Genomic DNA, 19241 nt, shown 5'->3' on the forward strand with positions numbered 1-19241 from the left:
TTTTTTTTTTGAGAATTACCATTCTTCTTTCATAGAAATTTATGTTAATGATTGGTTACATTTGAAATTTATTGGTTTTGCTCTCCTTGCTAATTATAACAAAAATAGCGTTATTTTTTCCTTGCTTGGAGGAGTTTTGGTTATTTTGTGCAATCATCAATAATTTGAGGACATTTTCCTTTCTATTTTTAACCCGCTATCTATACCATGTGTAACAGTGTAATGCACTCCACCGATACAACCCAAAATTTTATGGGCCATTTTCAGTATTCATGGGCCCTAATTCAAAAACTTAGCCCACACAGCAACTTTTCTCTTTTTTTCCCCTTTTTTGTTTTTTTCAGGAAACGCCGGCGCATTAAGTGGAAATGATTTTTTTACAGTACGACATTTCCCGGGTCAAACTCCATCCAACTTCTCATGCCATGCAGTTAATAAATCCTTTTTTTTTGTTATTTTATTTTTATAAGTATGTAGTTAATAAAACACATTTTGTCTTCAGAAAAACAGAGAGAAACAGAGGAGATTAGTAGTAAGAGAACAAAAATTTACTTCCATACCCAAAACCCAAAAAATCAAAAAAAACAAAAAAACAAAAAAAATAACAAATAACAAATAATTAAAAGATAATTTCGTCAACACTATGTATGACTGTGTAATGGGGTAAGGAGGGAGACAAAAAAAAGTCCGACCATTTTCTCTACTTTTCCTTGTAATTCTCCGCAACACCCAATCTCTCTCTCTCTCTCTCTCTTCCATGGCCTGCAAAAATTATTCCTTCTTCTCCTCCTCCTCCTCCTTATTCTTCTTCGTAATCCTATCCCAATCCGTCTTGTCTCAGAAAATCTCCGACAATGATATGCACCAACCCGACTGCAGCAACCGTCGGATCCACATCCGCCGTCTCCCGCCTCGTTTCAACCTCGATCTCCTCGCGAACTGTTCAGAGTACCCGATCTCCGGCGACTTCTGCCCTTTCCTCGCCAACCACGGCCTCGGCCGGAAGACCCACAACCGCTCCCACAGCTGGTACCGAACTGACCCCATGATGCTGGAACTCCTCTTCCATCGCCGTATGCTCGAATACCCATGCCTCACCTCCGATCCCTCCTCCGCCGATGCCATCTACCTCCCTTACTACGCCGGCATCGACGCCCTTCGGTATCTCTACGGCCCCGCCGTCAACTCCAGCGCCGATCACGGCCTCGACCTCTTCGACTTCTTGCAGACGGATGGCCCCGGCGCGTGGGACCGACGCGGTGGTCATGACCACTTTCTGGTAATGGCTCGCCAAGCATGGGACTTCTCCCAGTCTCCGGCGGCCGATCCGCCGGTGTGGGGGACGTCGTTCCTGGAGATCCCCGAGTTCTTCAACGTCACGGCACTCACGCTCGAGTCCCGCGCGTGGCCGTGGCAGGAGCAGGCCGTTCCTTATCCGACGTCCTTTCATCCGCCCAACCTCGCGCTCTTCGACGCGTGGAGAAACCGCGTCCGCCGTACGCGCCGCTCCACGCTCATGCTGTTCGTCGGCGGAGGCGGAACCGTCTCGTCCTCCTCCGCCGGTACGCCAAACATCCGCCGCAGCATTCGCGCCGAGTGCGACAACCTAACCGCCTCTGCAACCGCTGCCTCGGGATCTGGCGGCGGTTACGGTTACGGACCGTACGGAACGAGTTACTCGGAGCTATGCAGAGTTGTGGACTGCTCGAACGGAGTTTGCGAGCACGATCCGATCCGGTTCATGAGGGCGATGCTGGAGTCGAGCTTCTGCCTGCAGCCGCCGGGTGACACCCCGACGCGGCGGTCGACGTTCGACGGGATTCTCGCCGGCTGCATTCCGGTGTTCTTCGAGGATCAATCGGCGAGGTCGCAGTACGGATGGCACCTGCCGGAGGCGGAGTTCGACAAGTTCTCGGTCACGATTCCCAAGGAGGAGGTGGTGTTCAAGGGACTGAGGATCGTGGAGGTGTTGCAGGGGATTCCGAGGGCTAGAGTGAAAAAGATGAGAGAGAAAGTGGTGGAGATGATGGGGAGAGTGATGTACAGAAGGCATGGAAGTTCCATGGGTTTGGGAGAGAAGAAGGACGCTTTTGATATCGCCATTGAAGGTGTTTTGAAAAGAATTACTGACAGACTCCGACAACCTTCTCTTCTTCGCTGACCTTTCGTCTTCTTTTGATTCATAATAAATATTTTGCATTATTGTTGTAAATTATTATTTATTAATTTTTACTTGTTTATTTGTTAGTTATTTAATTCACTGCAAGCAAAGATGCAGTGTGAGAATTACATGTAATTCACAATAATTCCATTTTTGTTTAAGTTTATGATTGATGTCTTTATTAGACAAATCAAAGAAAAATGACTTTAGTAGAAATATTATTATGACCCTGGAGTTTAAAATTTAAATTTTATTATTAAAATCACATTTTAATTTGAATAGACATTTTAATCTAAATATTCTATTCTATGTGTTGACGTACTCTGATCTTTCATCTATGATAATAATACGAATGACTGGGCGCGACCACTTTTCATTTTGCTAAATTCACTTTATTTAGTAGTCAATCGTAACAAATTTCTCTAAATTGAGCTTTTATAATATATAAGGCATGTTTCGGAGTTGAGAGAGAGGGAAAAATAAATTAATTTTATTAAGGTTGCCAAAAACTAAGGTAAAGAAACAAAAGTGACAAAAGCCAAACAATCAAATGGGAGGTGATGCTGAACATATTCATTACATATGGGAACATGGAAACAACAACTGCAAAACTGGACTGCTTTGTTTTTGAGAAATTCTCTTTTGGACTTCTTCGTTTTTTCGAGAGTGGGCAATGAGGGGTTGAATTTTTTTTTTCTTTTTTTTTTAAAAAAAAAATTTCATTATCCCCATCTGAGAATAGCAGAACCCCAAGTGAGACCAGCCCCAAAGCCTGCAGCTGCAATGGTATGGCCTGCTTTCACTTTCCCACCTCTAACGGCTTCATCCAATGCCAGCGGAATTGAAGCGGCACTTGTGTTGCCGTAGTTTGCCAAGTTCGATATGACTCGCTCTTGTGGGATTTCCAATCGAGTAGAAACTGCATCTATGATCCTCTGGTTTGCCTGCACCACCGCAATAATGTTACATTTGCCTTTACAACAGCAAGTCTTTGTCTCGGAAGATAATCATGCATTTAGATCTTCTTTCCATACCTGATGGAGCAGTAACCAATCGATGCTGGAACTAGGGATGCCAGCCCGTTCAAGAGCAGACTCGATTGATTGCGGCACACACCGCACTGCAAAGCGGAAGACCTCTTTTCCATTCATCTGAATGCATGAATAGTTAGAGCGTCGCGGAGGGAAGTCCAACACTGAACCATTAGTACCCAATGCATGATCCATTTCGTTCTCTTTGATACTTGCATTCAGATGCCTGCGGTTTACGAAAAGAGTTGTACAGTCATAAAATGCTCAATTGCTCATCAAAGATAATTAAGAACCCCTTTCCCAAGAAGAAACCAGGAGAAGGATAATTGAATCAAAACCTTTGGCCATCACCGTCGCTATGCAAGTCAAAACCAAATAAACCATCTTCTTCGCTGTTACAGGCCTGTATGGTAATTCTTTTAGTATGAATATGAGAACACAATATTTTCATGATTAATGGATATTTAGTAAAGCAACGTGAGACAACCATCATCTTATCCTACTCTTGAAACAGAAATCCTACTATCTTAAAGAAACGACAACAGACTTTGCAGACTAAGCATTACTTTATACTATGACTGCTAGAAGTTCTAATGAGTAGCTCGACAAAGTGGAAATTATATACCAAACCAGAAAATAAACGACCACTATTGGTTATGAAGGAAAAAACAAATCCAACAAAAAGAGTGAAAAACAATCTTTGAAGGAGACTGAGTTTTGAAAGCCATAACGTTTTTGAGCAATTTCTTAATTTGCCTAGAGTAATAGAACCTATGTTACACAACATAAGCTCAAATTGAATGTCACAAATAGGAGACTTTCTTGATCTAGATTAGTGCTAATCAACAAGAAGATATCTATTTACCTTTTGATACATGAAGGCTATATCAATATGAATTCTATTTATTATATGTTAAAAATAAAAACATAAAATTTTAAAAAAAAATTTAAAAAAACATGAGATGTCCATCAACCCACTTGCTAACATAATATGTATTCTATCAATTTAGGATAGTATAGTGATACTGGTGAGATGTCTTTGTGCATTGACAACCCGAAAAGGGAGATAATGACCTGTACTAATACAGCACCAGCAGCATCCCCAAAGAGTATACAGGTTCCTCTGTCAGTCCAATCGACATATCGAGAAAGAGCATCGGCCCCAATCACCAGAACGTTTTTAAAATCACCACCTGTATGCATAGGTAGAGTTTTGAGAGATTTAGACATAAATAAGAAGAATTGAGTTTCTACGAGCAAGAAAGAAAAACTATTACCCCGGATGTGACAAGCAGCAGAAACTAGACCCAATACGAATCCACTACACGCAGCTGTGATATCGTAAGCCAGAGGGTTTCTTTTGCAACCAAGTGCTTTTTGGATCTGAGAATTAGAATAAAAAGACGATTGATGGGCATAGAATAGTACTAAAGTGGATATATTACAAGTACTTAGGAATAAATCTACACAAGTACTCGGGAAAATAGATTTAATAGCTTCTGTAGTGTGTTCTCAAATGTAAAGAGCTCAATAATCCTCCACGTAAAAATGAATAAAATGCAACATCTAACAGTTCTTAGGGCTAAAAAACCGAGCAATCCCTTGATAGCCTAATCTAAGGAACCAAATGCAGAAAACCAATCAATTCTCTTCTAGAACATTTCATTTGGTGTTCGTGAGTATAGATAGGAAGAGAAAGAAACTAGAATAAATAAATCAAGAAAGGTTAGAACATGTAACAACGTTGAGCAAAGTTTGCATTTCCTGCTAACTTTTATTGTTTCTTTCTCCAAACGAGTTTCTCTCTCTTTCGGAGGAAAGTTGGAGATTAAAAAAAAAATTGAAAAAAAAGCAAAAACAAAACAAAAGGTGAAGCAAATTTCAAAAGAAAAAAAATTATAATAGATATATCTTTGAAATCGAAAGCATATAAAACAAAAAGTCAGTAGATGGACCTAAAATAATTTAAATAAATAAATAAATAATTGTACTACTTTTGACTTTATGCACCAAATGGAGCATTGAGAACGACAAAATATGGAAACCTAAACTTGACTAGAGTTCCCCATGATACACTATAGAGAAACTACTCATTCAATTTGTATGATTCTTCAGAGCACACGCCATATTCCAGCTTCCCAGGGTTATTTAAACATGCAATACAACAAGAAAAGGTGCATGCACATCTTCGGATGATAAAATGACATGCAATTTCTTAACATGTTCTATTGTTCTTATTAATCCAATTCTTTGATACATCTGATATCACATACCTGAGGAGCACTGCCAAAAAGATCCTCAGGTGTGGATGTACACATCAAGACTAGGTCAATATCATCTGGATCAACCTGCGCCATCTCAAGTGCTTTCCGTGCTGCCTCTACAGATAATGACGTTAAGCTATCTTTGCCTGTAAGAAAAATCCCCACTTAGAAAATTTGTAACTATTGACCGCATTGCGATATTAGGATGTCATTTCAACATAAAGTGGCCCTCCTGATTTCGAGAAAGTTTCATAAAAGAGAAGAATTGGAAAACAACCTTATCGAAAACCAGCCAAAACCAAGTAGAAAGAAGAAAAGCCACAAGAAATTAGTAGCAGCATCAAACTTATGGTACTTGGCATTACAGCTAGACGAACTGACCTGATAGGACACGTCGATTACGAATACCAGTACGAACGGATATCCATTCATCAGATGTCTCAACTATTTTTGAAAGATCATCATTGGAAACCTTAAGAGTGGGCACTGCCGAGCCAGATCCTACTAACTTGCATCCTTTACTGACAAGCCTGTAAAATTATAATATTTATCAACTAAAGGAACAGAACAAGAAAGTACAAACGCAGTCAGGTTGCCATTTCCAATTCCAAGAACAATACTAAACTGCAATAGGACACTCAAAACTACGAGTTTCAGCAAACCAAGCCAATTTCCATTTTTTTGATAGGAAAGATGTAATGGGGTGATTAGATGTTATGAGTTTTCAACCGTGGTCCACAGGTTATGGTTTAGTCTCCTCATGTTTTCACATTGTTTCTTCACTGTTTTTTATTGTTTCTTCACTGTTTTTGGTTGTTATTCTTGAAGACAGGTAAGTTTAAGCAAATTAGCAGCAGAGCAAACTCAATAAGACAGCAAATTTCTCCCTTCTGACTCTATCCATTTCTTCTATATACTGCTTATAGAACTCGATTGGTGAAACAGAACGTCTTTACACCATAAACTAAGCAAAATTTATTCCCACCAATTAGCCTAAGAATTAGAAAGCTTATGCATTCAGCTGAATTCCACTTAACCAGATAAAATTTTCCTTCCCAAATGGAATCAAATTCGGATGTTTCATTGAATCATATCGTCCCAATCAGTAAAATTCATCACAAATAACCCATCCTGAAGAGTAATTTGGTATATTCAAACCCATTGTTTCTTCAACCAAGCAATAATTGTTAGCTCCCAATAACAATATCCTTGTTCATCATTAACTTCACAACATGTATACCAAAGCTCAAGAGATCAAAAGCAACAAACTTTATACTCTAAAAGACAATAACAGTGATTCAACATAGATTCTAAATCAATTGACGCCTTAGTGACATGACATGCAAAAATCAATCCAAAACAGTAACTTCGATGCAACCGAGGTACCCAAAATAATAATAATAATAATAATAAAAATAAAAGAACGGAAATTTATGAAGATATGATAGCAATTGATAAGCTTCCAAGTAAAGATCCTAAACAGTTCTCCCGAAACAATGTTCATCCATTGGATAAACATTCAATTAAAAAAAAAAGAACTCAATTGCATGCGAAACGAATGAAACAGAGAGAAATCCGAATGAAAAGAGACCTGGGAAGTCGAGATTCGGAAGGTGAGAGCTTTTCAGCGCCTTGATTAATGGCGTTGGAGCAGAAGAAAACCCTTTTGGAGAATCCGTCAGAGGAGCAAAACCCAGATCGGTAAATCCCTATCGAAGGCTGAATGTTCCTCCTCACCCGAGGAACTGTTGGGCTGGTGAAGAACCCAGATGCATTGGCCATTGAAAAAATTAAAAAGAAAAAGGAAAAATCTGAGAGATTGAATGAAACGGGAAGATTTTTGTTTGTGTTTCAGCTTAGATAATGGAATTGGAGAATGCAACAGAGAGAATATCTGAAGCCCATTACAGAATACGAAGAAAATAAGCCTTAAAAGATCTTCTTCGGAGGGTCCAAAGCAAAGGAAGGATACAGACTTTGGCGATTATGCCAAAAAAAAAAAACCCAAATAAATTGAGGAGGAAACTCCAATGCTCCTCTCTCTCTCTCTCTCTCTCTCTCTCTTTTCTCTCTCTCTCTCTCTCCCTCTCTCTCTCCCTCTCTCCCCCTCTCTCTCTCTCTCTCTCTCCCAATATGTTTAAGCAGGAGGAGGTCCAGGAGAAACAGTCATGCAATTGCAAATGCTTCCCTTCCCTATTCCCAAGATTTGATTTTTCTTTAGTTTTGGTTTTTTTTTTTTTTTGGTGTTTCTTTTTTGGGTGGTTATTTTTCACACGAACCCACGTGGGCAAGTGCTAGGTGGGGGGATATACAGAGGTTTTGACATATAACCAAAACTTGTTGGCATTTATAAAAAAGGCCTTTTTTATTTTTGATTTACTTTTGTGTAACCAGTCACTATTGGTCCATATTATTTAAAGGGAAATGGAAGAAAATAGCATAATTAGTAAAGTGTACTAAATTATAGCATATTTTGTAAAAATAGTAAATTATAGTATAATTTCATATTTTAAATTTTAAATGTTATTAAAAATTTTAAAATATTCCTAATTTTTTTTTTTCATCTCACTCCTCTTTTTAAATATCTATTTTTAAAAAAATAGTAAATTATAATATATTTTTTTAAAATAGGTAGATTATAGTCAAGTCCACCATGGCCGGGACCGGCGGCCGGTTCCAGCGACCAAAGATCATTTTCAGGTAGTTTGTGACTGTTTTTCGGCGACCGGTGATCGTTTTTCGGTGAACATGTAACATTGTATTTATCGTTTAATACTGTATTTACTAGTAAATATCATTCTTACCCGAAAAGCCGACCACCGACTTCGGCGACCGTTTTTACGTTGTATTTATAGGTAAATATTGTATTTATCAATAAATACTATATTTATAAGTAAATATCATATTTACTCGAAAATACGGCCAATAACTTCGGTGACCATTTAACACTATATTTACCAATAAATACGAATTTACTAGTAAATATCATATTTATCTGAAAATTTACGCACTGATTCTGGCGACCGTTTAACACTATATTTACTAGTAAATATCGTATTTATCAGTAAATACTGTATTTACGAGTAAATATCATATTATCTGAAAATTTGACTACCGATTCCGGTGACCGTTTAACACTGTATTTACTAGTAAATATCATATTTATCTGAAGAACCCGCCACCGACTCCTACGGCCACTAAACACTGTATTTACTAATAAATACCATATTTACTAGTAAATATCAAATTTATCTAAACTCTAGCCATCGACCCCGGCGACTGCTAAATACTGTATTTACTGGTAAATACCGTATTTACTAATAAATACAATATTTACCCTATTTATCTGAAAAACTGACAGCTGATTTTGATGACTAGTTAATACCATATTTACCGGTAAATGTCATATTTAGTGGTAAAGTCGCTATTTACTATATTTATTCAAAAATCTAGTGACCGACTTCGGCGACCAATAAATACCGTATTTACTAGTAAATACTATATATCTAAAAATTCAGCCGCCGGCGACTGATAAATACCATATTTACCTTATTTATTCAAAAATTCAACGATATGCTCTGGCAACTGGTAAATACTATATTTACTGGTAAATACCATATTTACACAAAAATCTAGTAACGGGCTTTAGCGACCGGTAAATACTGTATTTACTGGTAAATATCATATTATATTTACCAGACTTAGACTTATTTAGTACAATATTTACTGGTAAATACACTATTTACCATATTCAAATTCGAATTCAGTAAAATATATACTGATAAATACAGCATTTACCATATCAGAATATGAATTTAGTGAAATATTTATTGGTAAATATTGTATAATGCACAAAAAATATGAAAAATCCACCAAAACAAACAAACAAATAGCCAAATTAGATATGTTGTCGCCACCTCCACGACCGAGCTCCGGCGAGCCCACGCATATCGTGCTGCCAGAACTAACCACTAGAGGTGGTTGTTAGTGATAAATCTGCCATCATCGTCAGGAAAAAAATTTCATTTCTCAAGTTTACAAAAATCCAAACTCAGACGATTCCGAGACTAACAAATTCAGTTCTTGTAACTAACAATCTCAAAATCACAAACTCAGAACATGTAAATTAGACCAAAAATAACTAGAATCCCAAATTAACCTCAATGGCCCTGTCAAAATCTCAGAATCACGTTACGAACCAGACCATGACAAAGCTCTGCCGTTTTGGAGATGGTCATCTCTGACGACCGTTCTAGATCATCAAGTTTTGAAGATCTCCGATTGCGAGGATCGTCGGCTTAATCAGTGTCGGCGAAGTTGACCTGCTCGGTGTCGCGAACTAGATCTAACTAATATCAAGGATCTCGTTGTCACGAACTAGATACGGCTAGATCTCGCGGCCGCGAGGAACTCTGTGACAACTTCTCCATCGTCCTCGATCTTTGTCGTCGTTGTGGAATAGAGAGAGAGATCACGGATGAGAGAGAGAAACCGCATAAGAGAGAGACCGTGGAGGTGAGATAAAAACCACGAATGAGAGAGACCGCAGAGTTGAGAGAGATTGCGAAGTAGAGTCAAGATCTCTGGCGCGACGTCACGATCGCCGGCGAGGTGGCCAACGTTATTGAGTGGCGGCTGAGAGAGAGGGAGAGTCTGATGGAAGAAAGAGAAAGTGGAGATATAGAGAAAGATAGGCCATATGGAGAGATAGGATGAGAGAAATATGAGGAACAGATAGAGAGGCACATCAAATTAGGGTTTTAAAATTGAGGGTAAAATAGGAATTACAAATTCAGTTGTTTAAAATATGCTATATATTTCTTCATTTTTAAAAACATGCTATTTTCTTCAAATATAGGTGTGAAATAAGCTATATAGTGTATTTTCCCTTTATTTAAACTCAATTAGGTTTCGTTTTCTTCTTCAAAGCAACAAGTACCAACTCGGATGTAATCTAAAATCTAAATCCAAAATTGCATTAATTTCATGGGAAAAAAATTCAGAAGTTTGTTAAGCTAAAAATGCCGTGTTGGAGTCACCTTTATTTGTTCTTAAGATTATCACTTGGGTCTAAATTGATTACGTTTGAATTATATATGGGGTGGTTTTAGGTATCACTGAAATGTGAGTTTGAACACGTTAGGATTATTCTTGATCTGATGAGTTTAAAATTCCAATTTTGCAAAAATAAAAACCGTAATCAATAGGTATTAGAATTTGATTGATAAGTAATCTACCGCCATGGGTTCGACTCGGTTGGTAACGTTCGGTATGAGCCTACACAAGTAACACAACACACATATCAACATATTCCAACACTGTATGGAACAAAAAATTTGAATTTTTTTAGAACACATTGTAGATAAAATTTTTAGATCTATAAATTCACATTAATTTATAAATCAAGTATCAAGAACAACATATTCTTTAAAACAAACAAGATTGTAGACGAAAATTGAAAAAAAGTAATAAAAAAGGAAACAAAGTCGACAGAAAAAGGAGAGAAATCGTCAACATCTCAACCAGATGGAGAGGGAGGGCAACACGAGGCAAGACAAGGTGAGGATTGATTTAATGATGGTAGAAACAATCTCGTCAAAATTTTCAACATTGTATCTTTCGACAAGGATTAGAAAGTAGAAACAACACGAATTAGATGTTCAATGGTTGGTTGGGGCCGAATCCTCTCTAAAGACATCATCTTTTCTTTTCATCCCTCTTCACACACACAGCGATTTTAAGATCTATTAAAAAGGATTATAATTTATAAAAGGTGAAGAATTATATTGAAAAGAGAAACACAGATCACTTTTAAAATTTTGAGTTTAACTTCGATAAGGTTCATCATCCTTATACCTATTTTCCTTTGAGCTTTTTCAATATTATGAAAGTTTTGTCATGCTTTCGTCGTTTATGGTTTTAAGCCTCATTTCCATATTATTGGCACCTCCCCATTATAAAGAAAATTTAAGTACATACCTTTTTTTTAATTGTTTGTAATATCAACCAATCCCTTAATGTTTATCAATTACATTATCATAATATTATGATTATTTATTGTCAAATCAGATTGTTACCACTTGTTGAATTCCGTTGCAAAGGGTACTGTTAATTAAGGTTACAAATTTCAGGAGCAAAGTGCCAAAGGCAACCACAATTCAAGAATGCAGAGGTCACGTGCAATTGTCCTTGTTCTTATCACGTCATCTTTCCACAACTTTTTTTTTTTTTGAATTATAACTTTTACCTTGTTATATAGTTATTGATCTCATCTACTGCAGAAGTGAAGATCAAGTTGCTGACATTTTTACTAAGTCTCTCAAGCTGGCTGGATTTCAAAAGTTAAGGAAGTTGCTTGGTGTTTACACGTTGAAGAGCCCATTAAACTGAAAGTTTCCAAAGGTTCAGTCTAAGGGAGGGATTGTTGAATTAGTCAAGATTATGTTACGTGGTCATTTAGTTGATGTTGTGTCATCCTAGTTTTTATCCTCTTCTGATCCGGAATATGAGCATATGCTATACACCCAAAAATTCTGAAGTGATCTACAGCAGGTCTGCGCCCACTCCAAGCTTCCTCAGGTGTCATATTTTGGACAACAAGTGTGGGACTTCTGTTCAAAATGTGAATACTCCAGTTGACTGCTTCGGGCTAGAAATTTTTTGGAACACCACTCGTCATCAAAAGGCTTCGTACCATATTTAGAATTGTGCGGTTCTTCCTCTCGCAGACACCATTTTGTTGAGGCGTGTAAGCTGCTGTGAGTTGTCTCTTGATGCCATGCATTTCACAAAAATTTGCAAATTCATGTGAATTGTATTCTCCACCACAATCAGTGTGAAGAACTTTAATTGGGCTGCCAGCTTCTTTCTCAATAAGCACTTTATAATTCTTAAAGGCCGCAAAAGCCTATGATTTCTCCTGCAAAAAATATACCCATATTTTTCGAGTATAATCATCAATGAAGGTAATTAGATATCTTTTACCTCCATTCGAGGATGGATTTATTGGCCCACAAATGTCAGAGTGTACTAATTCCAAAGGCTTCTTGGCTCTCCAAGATTTTTCTTGCGGAAATTGATTCCGATGTTGTTTGCTAACAACACATTCTTCACAAATCTGAGAGGGAATCGCAATTTGAGGAAAACCAGACACCATATTCTTTTATTGAAGAGTCTTTAGACCGCCAAAGTTAAGATGACCGTAGCAAAAATGCCATAGCCATGCCTCGTCCTTCAATCTCATTGAGAAGCATGAGTTGGTTGTATTATGGAGATACAAAGGAAACATTCGGTTTGCTGTCATTTTGACTTGAGCAACTAAGCCCAACTTCACATCTTCAATTCTGCAACTCCATCTTTAATAGAGATTTCAAATCCCTTTTCTTGAAGCTGACCAACACTTAGTAAATTTGCTCTCAAATCTGGAACAAAAAGGACATTAGAGATTGTCTGAGTTGAGTTGTTCTTGAGTTGGATTGTCACCTTTCCCTTTCCCATAACAGAGACTTTGGAATCGTCACCAAACTTCACACTATCACTGAAAGTTTCATCCAACTCAGTAAATGCAGACTTGTCTCCACACATATGGTTGCTGCAACCTGTGTCTAAGTACCACAAATTCTTGTTGGTTTCCTCCTTTGCATGACAAACCATTAACAAGGATACTTCTTCTTCCTTCTCTGCAAGATTAGACATTTCTCCATGTTGTCTATTTAGATTAGTTCGGCATTCAGACTTGTAGTGGCCGTACTTATGACATCTGTAGCACTCCACATTGGACTTGTCTGCTGACCTTGGTTTATATGTAGTCAAGTGGTGGGCTCCTCGTCCTCTTCCTCTTCCTTGAAATTGATTGTCTTGGTGTTGATGCTGTTGTTGGTTTCCACGATCATTGTTTCTTCTGCCTCTTCCTCTTCCTCGATCTGCTCTATTTGCCGTCGAAGGCTGATTGTTGGTGGAGGCTTGCAATGCTTGCTCTTCTTTTTCTTGTTGAGCCATTTTTTGTTCATGTACCAACAAAGAGCCCTGCAATTCATCCATCGAAAGAACATCAAGATCATTTGATTCTTCAATTGTACAAACAACATAGTTAAATTTTGGCGTCATTGAACGAAGAATCTTCTCAATCACAGTCACATCTTCTATCTTTTCTCCATACACACGCATCTTGTTGATAATTGCCATTGTTCATGAAAAAATATCAGAAACGGACTCTCCCGACTTCATGCGAAGCGTTTCGAATTCCGTACGAAGTGTTTGAAGTTGCTGCCTTCTTGCTCTTGTCGGTCCTTGATATTTTCTCTTCATAGAATCCCAAATTTGCTTGGAAGATTCTTTGTTGAGTATGGTTTCTAAAATTGATCGATTAATAGCTTGAAAAATGTAGTTCTTTACCTTCAAATCCTTCAGTTTCAGTCCTTCTAACTCTGTTCTCTACGTCTCTGATAGCACTAAGAACCAACCCAACGCGTTAGAAGAAGGCCTGCATGGATGACTGATTATGAGGTAACCGGAATTGACCAAACTGAGGACCCACTTACATATTTTGCTTTATTTTCGGATTGTGATCCTACAGTTTTCGAAGATGTCAAAGAATCCAAATGGCGAACAGCAATGGACGAAGAAATTGCAGCCATTGAACGGAATAACACTTGGGAGTTGATTGATCTTCCAAGAAGGCACAAGACAATTGGTGTCAAGTGGGTGTACAAGACAAAATTGAAGGAGAATGGAGAAGTTGACAAATACAAGGCACGCTTAGTAGTTAAAGGCTATAAGCAAGAGTTTGGAGTGGATTATAGAGAAGTTTTTGCTCCTGTTGCAAGACATGATACGATCAGACTGGTGATTGCATTGGCAGCTCAACATTCATGGTCTATCTTCCAATTGGACATGAAATCGGCATTCTTGCATGGTGACCTGCAGGAACAGGTATTTATCGATCAATCTCCTGGTTATGTGAAGCTTGGAAGTGAAAATAAGGTTTATAAACTCAAAAAGGCATTATACGGACTAAAACAAGCTCCACGCGCTTGGTATAGTCGTATAGATGCTTATTTTTCTAAAGATGGATTTAAGAAATGTCCATATGAGCATACACTTTTTACAAAGATTGGAGATGGAGGAAAATTGTTCATTGTTTGCTTATATGTTGATGATCTTATTTTCACTGGAAAATGATAGTACCATATTTGAAAATTGTATGAGATCCATGATGGTTGAATTTGATATGTCTGATCTTGGAATGATGCACTATTTTCTTGGCATTGAAGTGGTGCAATCTGCAGCTGAAATTTTTATTTCTCAAAGGAAGTATGTGCAAGAAATTTTAGACAGGTTTCAGATGAAGATTATGTTACGTGGTGATGTTGTGTCATCCTAGTTTTTAGGTATTTTATTAAGTTTGTTTTATTTGTTCATACGTGGCAAGTTTTTAGGAGTAAGTGGTGCATGTTATTAAGTGGTTTAGAATCTGTTGCTATTTTATTGGTTCTTTCCGTTGATGGACAGCTTATTTAAAGGCTTCATTGTTTAATCAATTATAATAAGAAGAGTACTTCAGATTCCTTTATTGTTTTTTGTCTTCATCTATTTGTCCATCAAAGTGTTAAACATATATATCATAACGTCGCTTAAATGTTTAGATTACAATTATGGTACATTATGCAAGCGTACACTTAGATACATAATTACAGGCCTACAGCATACGCCATAAAATCATACGTAAATAAGTACATACGCAAAATATACATGCATCGCATACATATATATACATAGTTATGTGATGAGTACATCATCTCTCCTTAGTTGATTCCGATTTTATCTTCATGTGGCTTTACATCTTGTTGTCGTTTTTCTTTGTTATTTCTCCTTGATTGTTGTCGTTTATCCAATTTTTCAATTTTTTTAAAGATAATTCATGTTTCCTTTTTCAATTGTTATCCCGTCTAACCATTTGATTATTGCCGATTTCGTGATCGCTATCCAAAAAATATTTATAAAAACAATGACAATAAAAACAACATGAAGGGGAAACAAATCAGAGGAAAACGACAATAACGTGAAAAAGGATGGCATGATAAAATCGTTTTCATAAAGTTGCCGTTTTTTCATTCAGACCTTCTTTACATTGTGGATAGTGTATAACACCCAAATGTACGCATTTTTTGTCAATATCCCTGAAGGTTGATATGTGCTTGAATTATATACTTTTTGAGCATGTCGTTTTTCGCATAAACCGCATGCTTGTTTTAGACATGGACCGCAAAAACCGAGATAAAATGAAATGTTTTCTTTCTTAGAAGTGACGATAACGGTTTCATATCAAAGACACGTGTCACGTGTTGACAAAAGACGACATTGAAACCATGTTTAAGCTCCAAATGGCCCAATCTCATCTCATATGTGACATCTACAAAAAATGTGCTAACTAATATGTTATCGTACCATGTAAATCTTGTAATTGTGACACCCTATAAATTTTATGCAATTATGAATGTCGATTGTCATGTTATTGCTGTATAAGTTGTATGCATGGATCCCACAATAACATTAGGCGTTCCACTAAAGAATGTGTGAAGTTTTACCAGGAATAGCCGTGACTTAAATCCTCATGCAGCCAAAGGCAAACTGGATTTAAGAAAAACAGAAACTGCTATTTAAAGAAATTGGCTTCTATATTTCTTGTTCCATGGCTTGGAACATATGAATATGAATGGTATTTATTCCACCTATCCATTTATTGTCACATCTAACCTTCCATGAGGCATTGACTCGTGTTATATTAACTTTTTATCTGAGATGCAACGATTGTCGCACTTAGACTATGTTTGGTAGGAGAGAGAAACAACGGATAAAGAAGTAAGAAGAATAGTAGAGAGATTTTGAATGAATATCATCATTGGTCTTGTAAATAAGGAATGGCATGATCTGACCAAAAAAAATGTGTTCTTATATGAAAGGACTAGCTATAATATAAGTAGAGTGATGGTGGGGATTGCAGAGAAACACATAGGTCAGCGTCTACTAAAGATAAGTTATTATTATGAATAAGTCTGTGCCGTAATTCCTGTTGAATTCTCCAATGGAAGGACAACAATATTAGAACTGTACAAATCCCAACAAATACACAAATAATAAAATAAACAAGTTTTCAGTAACAAGCCATGGATCATTGCACAACCTTCTTGATAAACCTATATTTTACTCTTTACTCCGAGATTTGAGACCAAAAAAGACACCGCAAACTTGCAAAGGCGCAAATTATGGTCGATCTTATTGAAGTACTGTTTTAAATAAGGCCCCAACTTCCCCTCTACTGATCACTCTTTTTCTTCATTCAAGTGTTTAACTCCTCTTCTACCGTTTACTCTTTCTCTCTCTAGTCTCTATATATGTCCCCAGTTAATGTGCATGCAATCTTTCTTGATGGCACTCGTACTGCCTTGTCTTCATAATCCATGACAAGCCCAAACACTTGGAAAAACATCAAAACAAAACAAAAAATGGTGAGCTTCTTTATGTTGAATTTGAATTTCCTGACCTCATCACTTGTACTTTTTTTTTGTTGATCAACAAGTTTTTCTTGTTGGGTTTTGCAGGTTGGTGTGATTTCTAATATTCCTGAGTGGCTGGAGACTCTTCTAGGAGAGAACAACTTCTTTAGGCCTTGTTTGGTCCATGAGTTTACTAAAAAGAATGAAAAAAACATATTTTGTTTGGACTGTTGTACCACCATATGCGTCCACTGTTTACCTCCTCACCGTCTTCATTGCCTCTTACAGGTTCTTTTCTCTCTCTCTTATATACATATATGTGTGTGTGTGTGTGTGTGTGTGTGTGTGTATATATATATATGTATGTACAATATTTATATGATGTATGTACAATATTTATATGATGTTTCTTTTTTCCTTTGTAATAGATAAGAAGGTATGTTTATCATGATGTGATACGTTTAGGGGATGCCCAAAAGTTGATTGATTGTTCTCTCGTTCAAGTAAGGACACTCTAAATATAACAAAATCTCACTCCTGAATTTTCTACTGGAGAAGAAAAAGGAAATTATAAAATTCACTAATTAAGAGCTTCTTTATAGCTATATATATATAATGTTAATTAAACAGCCGTACACAACAAATAGTGCAAAAGTGGTGTTTTTGAAGCAAAGGCCAATCTTGTCACGCCCCTTCAGAGCTTCTTTTGGTAACTTATGCATAAGTTGTGATCGCAGCCTCCAACATCCATATCTCTTCTGCTCTCTCTCCTGCAAGGTTCTATTATTTACACCAATTTCTCCAAATTTTAGTGCTAAGAGAACTCTGTTATGAAAGTTTTTCAGAAAAATATATAGCAATTAGTATTGTGTAATTTCAAACAGTAAAAACATATGCATTTAACAAAAGCTTGAAGAAACTTTATGGTCTAAAATTAAGCAATACTACTACAGTTTTCTTTTACCCTGTGACTTCTTTACAGGCTTTATTTCGTTGAGAATTAAATATTGTATTGCACTCTTTTGAATGACGAGATATTAGATAACATTAAAATTTATCACAGTGAAAAGAGTGAAAATTTAACGTAATTTACAAAAAACGAAGAATTACTAACTATGCAATACTATAGTAAGATATCTTTTTGGTACCCCACCACCGAAATCTTCTTATTTCACTGTCTTTTATTTGCCCCCCAATGCAATTTATTAAGTTTATGGGTTACTTACTAATAAATAGGTCAATCATCTCGTGGCCCTGAAAAAAGAAACCACCAACAATAAGGAACAAAAACCAATTCAAAACTGCGAACTTTTGCTTCAGCCTCCAAAAAGACAAAAACTAGAGAACCTCTCGGAGACGGCGGATGACCAAATTACCCCCGACTCAGTCCTCAACTCGCCGGTTTTGCTCTCCGGGTCAACCGGTAGTATATCTTCAGGTGGTGGGGAGAAGAACAATTGCACAACAGTTTTAGTCTCCTTTGCAGCAGCCACAGAGTTTGTGAAGAAAAACAAGAAGATCAAGAAGAAGGGTGTTCCTCAACGGTCACCTTTGTATTGATATGTTTAATGTAATAATAATAGTATAGTATAACATAACATAATATAATGTGGTTTAGGGGCTGAGACAATTTGAGGGACATGTATGGATGATTTCTGGTGTAATTACTTACTGTTTTGGGCGGATACAAAGTAGAAGAAGAATAGGGATGAACATTTATTATTGCTTCCTAATTTCGTATTCACAATCACTTGTTATTTATGTAGCTACCCAACTAATTCATGTTTCACAACCACTTTAATTCTACTTTTTGCAAATATTTCATAAGCCTATAGACACTTCATGAGTTTCATGAATGGAAAAGTTCATGAAAATTATTTTAGGAGAGTCGAATTTAAGATATTCGGTTTATGGTTCACCGAATAGTTTACCACTAAATGCATGTGTTAGTTATTATTATTATTATTATTATTATTATTATTATTATTATTATTATTATTATTTTGGCTAGTTCATGTGTTGTTTATTTGAAATTATAAGATTTTTTTTTTTTAAGTGAGATTATAAGATTATAGCGCGCGCCATATAGTTTATAAAATGAACTAATGAAAATAATGTATTGGTTAGTTTTTAAATTTTCAATTTAAAGGTGGATTAACTTGAGAACTGCAAGAACATTGCGTTAACATTTCAAGCAAACAACTTTGCTTACTTGTTTTCCAAAGTGTATAGTCACAGACTCACATGTTCCAGGCTTCACGTTCATCGTTTCAAGGTTTTAACTAGTTAA

General features: G+C 36.8%; 3 protein-coding genes across 3 annotated transcripts; 2 read left to right on the forward strand and 1 right to left on the reverse strand.

The window, feature by feature from the left end:
- Nucleotides 1-666: 666 nt before the first annotated feature.
- On the forward strand, nucleotides 667-2317 carry LOC21401984 (probable xyloglucan galactosyltransferase GT19). Its single transcript, XM_010095389.2, has one exon. It carries the CDS (start codon nucleotides 758-760, stop codon nucleotides 2159-2161), a length of 1404 nt encoding a protein of 467 aa, XP_010093691.1. The 5' UTR covers nucleotides 667-757; the 3' UTR covers nucleotides 2162-2317.
- Nucleotides 2318-2624: 307 nt separating this feature from the next.
- LOC21401985 (3-oxoacyl-[acyl-carrier-protein] synthase 3 A, chloroplastic) lies at nucleotides 2625-7701 on the reverse strand. The gene is made up of 8 exons (XM_010095390.2): nucleotides 7048-7701; nucleotides 5838-5986; nucleotides 5466-5602; nucleotides 4470-4575; nucleotides 4267-4385; nucleotides 3531-3595; nucleotides 3196-3418; nucleotides 2625-3105 (listed from the first exon to the last, which is right to left on the reverse strand). The coding sequence occupies exons 1-8, from the start codon at nucleotides 7236-7238 to the stop codon at nucleotides 2884-2886; spliced, it is 1212 nt and encodes a 403-aa protein (XP_010093692.1). The 5' UTR covers nucleotides 7239-7701; the 3' UTR covers nucleotides 2625-2883.
- A 1564-nt stretch (nucleotides 7702-9265) lies between these two features.
- On the forward strand, nucleotides 9266-18511 carry LOC112091075. Its single transcript, XM_024163859.1, has 4 exons — nucleotides 9266-9274; nucleotides 17380-17454; nucleotides 17582-17728; nucleotides 18188-18511. The coding sequence occupies exons 1-4, from the start codon at nucleotides 9266-9268 to the stop codon at nucleotides 18509-18511; spliced, it is 555 nt and encodes a 184-aa protein (XP_024019627.1).
- Nucleotides 18512-19241: the final 730 nt, after the last annotated feature.

This window comes from Morus notabilis, unplaced genomic scaffold, assembly GCF_000414095.1.
Source record: "Morus notabilis unplaced genomic scaffold, ASM41409v2 Scaffold3, whole genome shotgun sequence".
Taxonomy (NCBI): Eukaryota; Viridiplantae; Streptophyta; class Magnoliopsida; order Rosales; family Moraceae; genus Morus; species Morus notabilis.